Consider the following 5,492-nt stretch of genomic DNA (forward strand, 5'->3'; position numbering starts at 1 on the left):
CTCATACCTTTTGAATGAGAAGAGATAGGGCTTTTATTTTATCCCTGTGTATTACCTAAGACAACTCTGACTTTTGACAACTTGACCTTGAGGCTTGATCATAACTTTTTAATGAGGAGAGATAGGGCTTTCATATTACACAAACATCACATGTACGTAACCTGTGATAAAATCATTTCAAATACTAGTATATCATGAACTTTGACCCTGAAGTTTAACCGGCTTTTCCAAAATTTAACCATTGCTTATAAAATTGACCATAACTTTTTACACATGTATATTAGCTGTTACAAGACCTATAAAAAAGGTATGGCTTAAATCATGCAGAGTGTGTTATGGCCTTGATTCAAGGTCATTTAGGATAAGATATTTTGGCTGGATGCATTGTTTGAAAAAAACATGTGTGGTTTTGTCAATACGGTAGCAAACAAATGGAATATGCTCATCACCAGCGTGTGTCATGGTGTGACCCAAGGTCATTTTGACAAGGTCAAGGTCGCAAACATCCTTAACTATCCTTTTTAAATAGTAAAACATACTAAGATTTTATCTACCCTTCCAAGATTGCTTTAACATTAGAACGTGGCATGACCTTGACTCAAGGCCATTTCTCTGTCCGTAGCCCCGACGGAAGACCTACTCGTTGCTTTGCAACGAGCTCGGCTCTAGTTAATGATACATATTGTGAATGGCATTTCACAATGAAATTATGTGGATCTGAAGACCCAAATAACAAAATGATATATATGTACATATTACCTTTTTATCCAGTTGTAAATTGTAAATTTTGATTACAGTCGAACACACTTAACCCTCTCGGCTTCTCATTTACACGAAAGTTAAGTGAAAGTGAAACAGTATTATAGCATATTAATTAGATATGGAATTTCATATTCCTTTTCAGAAGTGTAGAGAAAGCAGAGTCTATAAAGATAGAATTAAGAAATGGGACATCCACATTGAGGTAAAGTAAATGTTTTTCGTTTACGATGTGAAAGAAAAACCTTTTTCGATTTCTCTGTCATAGATGCTATTGTACAATGTATTCTTCCAATTTTCTCTTCTTAGTTAATGGCTAGTTTCCTAATACCTCGTATAAATATTTTTTTAAAAATCAGTACATTGTCTAAACAAAAGATTTCTAATTTTATTAGCCAGTTGTATTCAGTTACGGGGCTGAAACGGAAAACCCTATGGACAAAGTTCTCTTTGATATCGGCGGTATCGAAGTAGACCCAACTGAAGAGGTATTAAACTAGGAAATTTGAATTTTAACAAATACCCTATCCATTATATAAATTTCTTTGCATCAATATATATATAAATGTGTGTGTCTCATGTTGTGTATCATGTTTCATATTGTTTTTCAATTCCAGAAAAAGTGTGTGTATTTTTTTTGTTACAATTTATCCTGACACACGATAATTCGTAAATATAATTAATATGTGTTTTTTTCTTCATTTAGAAATCTGCCATGCTCCCTAGAGTCTTTGAGGAAACTTACTTACGTATGTACTGGAAAAAATCCTCTGTAAAAGGGAATGAATTCAAAGACGCAGAAAACTGGTTTAAAAATCTAAAAGGTGGGCCTTCAATTAAAAATAAAGGAAAAATACAGATAAAAAATACTTAGTATCATGAGGTACGAAACCTGTGAGTATGATATATTCAACAAGAAAAGTTGTTATTTCCACTTGATATAGTCTCGTAAAATTTTTATCACTTCAATATGGACAAAACAACTGAGATTTACCTACTGTATATTTTTAAAAAATGATTTATAGGTGAAATAAATATAAACTAACATATATTTGTCTTATTTGAGATCATTTCATTTTCACTTTAGATCATTTTAATTTTAGGTTTATTACAGGTAAATACTCTTTATTGGACTAATTTTTAGGAAAATAATTTTAATTTTAATTGAGTTTTTTTTTATTCTTCATCAAAATTATGTTTGGTGTTTTTGCATGGTTTTTTGCTAGGTTTTTATTATTTTTTTTTTAACAATTAAAAAAATGGTATATTATTAACAAAAACTCATTTCTGTCTGTTAAATAGACTTCGAATTGGCTGGAAAGCGATATCATCTCCATCGCAATCCAAAGCAAAAGAAAGTACGACGACTTGGTGTCAAGAACAAAGGAACTAGGAATACAACGCGCCCTCGACAAAGGAGGAAAACTAACTCAGTGTAGTTTGGTTTTTTGTGCAACACTTCACATGTCTTTGATTGTCTTGAGTAGGACAAGACATTTTTAGTAGGTCAAGAATATTTAAGAAAAAATTTGACTGTAGGAAAATAACCGATAAAATTACTTCATAATGTTTTTAAAAGGACCTTGCAGCTCTCAGGGTCTCATGAAATATGTGATAAGATATTAGAAAAGAAGAGTGTTTGTGAAAAATTTAATGCTATTTTTGTCGTTGAATTTTTAATTTTTATTGGCCTTTTCAGTTCAGATTTTTCAGTTACCTTTTAAACAGCTGTTCAGACAGCCCCGTAATGAAAATAGTGTGCAATTTACGGTGGATGATTTTCTGCGCACGGTTGGTGAGAATTTTTCCATTTTCCAGCATTGGTCAATCAATTACATTCCTTTCACAATCTGCAAAAAATTCTTTACCCAGTCTGTATATTTTATTTACCGCCCGACCCTTCATACTTGTCTCTACAGACTTGTATGAAGGATTGAGAGGTAAATAAATCAAGTTGCTGAAACAAATACATCAGTAGTCTCCTTTAAAGTCATCATTTTGTAAGTTCTATGGTCGATAATATGACCTTTTCAGCAAATACAATTTTTCATTGAGTTAAATGCTGACTGACGATTTTCATACTAATTGTTAGACCATTATTTACACACTGAATTGACGACGGATTTTCCTTATATTTCTCGATCATGACAAGGGGCACATGATGTGAGCGGTCGACAGGGGATGCTCACTTTTCCATGGCACCTGATCCCACCTCTGATCTTTGGAGGTCGTGTTTGTTCTGCTCCTATTTTGTATTGTTATGCGCCCGGATCGAAAGATCCGAGGCGTATATTGTTTTTGTCCTGTCTGTCTGTTTGTCTGCAAACTTTAACCTTCGCCATAATTTTTGAATCATGAATGATAGAGACTTCATATTTAGTATGCCATCCTCCACTAATAAAGCTCTTTCAAATGACACCAAGGTCAATGACCTTGTGACCTTGACTGTGACCTATATGCTAAAAATAGAGGTTTTTTTTGCAAACTTTAAGCTTTGCCATAACTTTTGAACCATAAAAGATAGAGACTTCATATTTGGTATACATACAACACTTATTAAGCTTTTTTAAAAGACACCATGGTCAATGACCTTGTGACCTTGACTGTGGCCTATACGCTAAATATAGCTTTTTTGACGGCAAACTTTAACCTTTGCCATAACTTTTGAACGAAGAAAGATAGAGACTTAATATTTGGCATGCATACTCCACAAAACAAGCCCTTTCACATGACATCAAGGTTAATGACCTTGTGACCTTGACTGTGTCTTATATGCTAAAAATACCTTTTTTGAACCTTCACCATAACTTTTGAGCGGTGAAAGATACAGGCTTCATATTTGATATGCATACTTCACTAATCAAGATCTTTTAAATGACACAAAGGTCAATGACTTTGTGACCTTGACTGTGACCTTTATGCTAAGTATATGTTTTTTTAAATTTGTTGCCGCCGGGGCATATTGTTTCACAAACACATCTTGTTTAGTGAACTTTTGATCTTTAATACTGTTTGTTATCTCTATATATTTTACCAATAAACTTACTAGTTTTGATTTTTGTCGGATGACATGAAATTCAAAACAATTCTTTATAGATGACTTTAAAGGGTTGAGAAATACTAGTATATAAAATACTGAAGTTTGTTTAAAAATATGTCTAGAACTAGGGAGAGAAGGGTAGTTGATGGTCCAAAGCTGGAAAGTAGTTCTTACCAATCATGAGCAGAAAACCCTGCGCCGTAAATTGCACATTATTTTACAGGATCTGTAGCATTATGGTCAAAGACTATAATGTAAAACCATATCACTACAGTTCTGAAGCTTGCAAGTTTCAACTGACTTAAATTTATCACATGAATTGAATTTAACACATTTTTTATGTATGCATTTTTTGGTGGTTTTTTTTTAATACCAGAACAATTCACTAATTTTTGACAAATAAATAATTTTTTCATGGTGTCAGGGTGAATTTTGTACATTTAATATGTTCGTTGTTTGACTGTCTCTGGAGATTTATGCCTTTCTTTACATTTATATTGCAAATGATCTATCCTAAATTACTTTATAAGACCTCCGAGGGTCATGATTTGAACTATCCGAGGATGTATCAACATAAATATGACTTTGTTGATTTCCTATATGTACCAGCATGTATGTAAGTCTTCATCGTTTTTTTTTATTATACATAAGTGTACATTTAAGACCGGTTATCCCCCCATCTCTTTTTAAAAATTTTATGCCGAAAAGTTGTTTTATGAAAAAGAGAAAGAAAAACAAACAAAAACTGAAACAAAGTAGAACTGGCAACTAAAACAAATATTTAGTACATTTTATTTGAGTTTAACAATTAAAGTACTGTGTCCAAGTACCTTTAAGGAAGGTCCATACTTTTACGGATCCGGTTTTAATTTTACACACCAATAAAAAATTCCGATTATCACTTGTCTTTTGAAATAAAATCTTTTAGGATCACCGAAAATAATTTAGCAAGTATAAATTTGTTTATTATCGTACCATTGTGCATACAAAGCATTTATTATACATTATTTATGGAAATTTACATTTGCACTTTGTCCATAAGATCTATGTGTCATTTAGCACATACACAAAAATCTTGATTGCCTTTATGGACCTAAAGCTTTTAATTTTTTTTTTCAATAAACTAACTTGAAATATATATTTATTGAGTTTAAGCCTATATTATCTTTTCAAATTTTACTTTCTTTAAAATTTTGCAAAGAATGATTGAAAAAATGATACTCGAAAGAATGGGGTATATGTGTTTAGGGGCTGTTTTGTTAAATTCATCTGGTCAGCCATTTAAAAAAGTATGTGTTCTTGTTAACCTTGAATATAATTCTTAATAGTTTCTAGAAAAAATGGCATATTAATCGTTTAGAATTTGAGAATTAGTAAAAGTAAAGAAATTTTGCGATCTTTTTTTATGGAAGACGTGGACCGATTCAATACCAATTCGTTACTGTTTTCCAATAAAGATTTCAAATATTTTCTTGGCAAATGAATATTTTTGATTACCATAAGTTTTAACATAAATTCGATGTAATCTGGTGCATAGCGAAATAAAATATGATATCACACTTCTTTTATGTTCAATTTTTGCGTTGAATTTTATGGGAGGTACTTGAAGACCTGTATGAAAATTAACCTGCAAAACAGGAGCAGAGCAAACAAGGAATTCTAGTGAGCATCCCCTGCCGACCGGCGAGTGTTT

At 32.0% G+C, this 5,492-nt stretch overlaps 1 protein-coding gene across 1 annotated transcript; it reads left to right on the forward strand.

The window, feature by feature from the left end:
* Positions 1–850: 850 nt before the first annotated feature.
* On the forward strand, positions 851–2,647 carry LOC134232658 (uncharacterized). The gene is made up of 4 exons (XM_062714645.1): positions 851–964; positions 1,155–1,247; positions 1,466–1,583; positions 2,062–2,647. The coding sequence occupies exons 1-4, from the start codon at positions 881–883 to the stop codon at positions 2,196–2,198; spliced, it is 432 nt and encodes a 143-aa protein (XP_062570629.1). The 5' UTR covers positions 851–880; the 3' UTR covers positions 2,199–2,647.
* The last annotated feature ends 2,845 nt before the right edge of the window (positions 2,648–5,492 follow it).

The sequence above is a fragment of the Saccostrea cucullata genome, unplaced genomic scaffold (assembly GCF_032062105.1).
Source record: "Saccostrea cucullata isolate Sc308-1 unplaced genomic scaffold, CSIRO_AGI_Scuc_v1 ctg4192, whole genome shotgun sequence".
Lineage (NCBI taxonomy): Eukaryota > Metazoa > Mollusca > Bivalvia > Ostreida > Ostreidae > Saccostrea > Saccostrea cuccullata.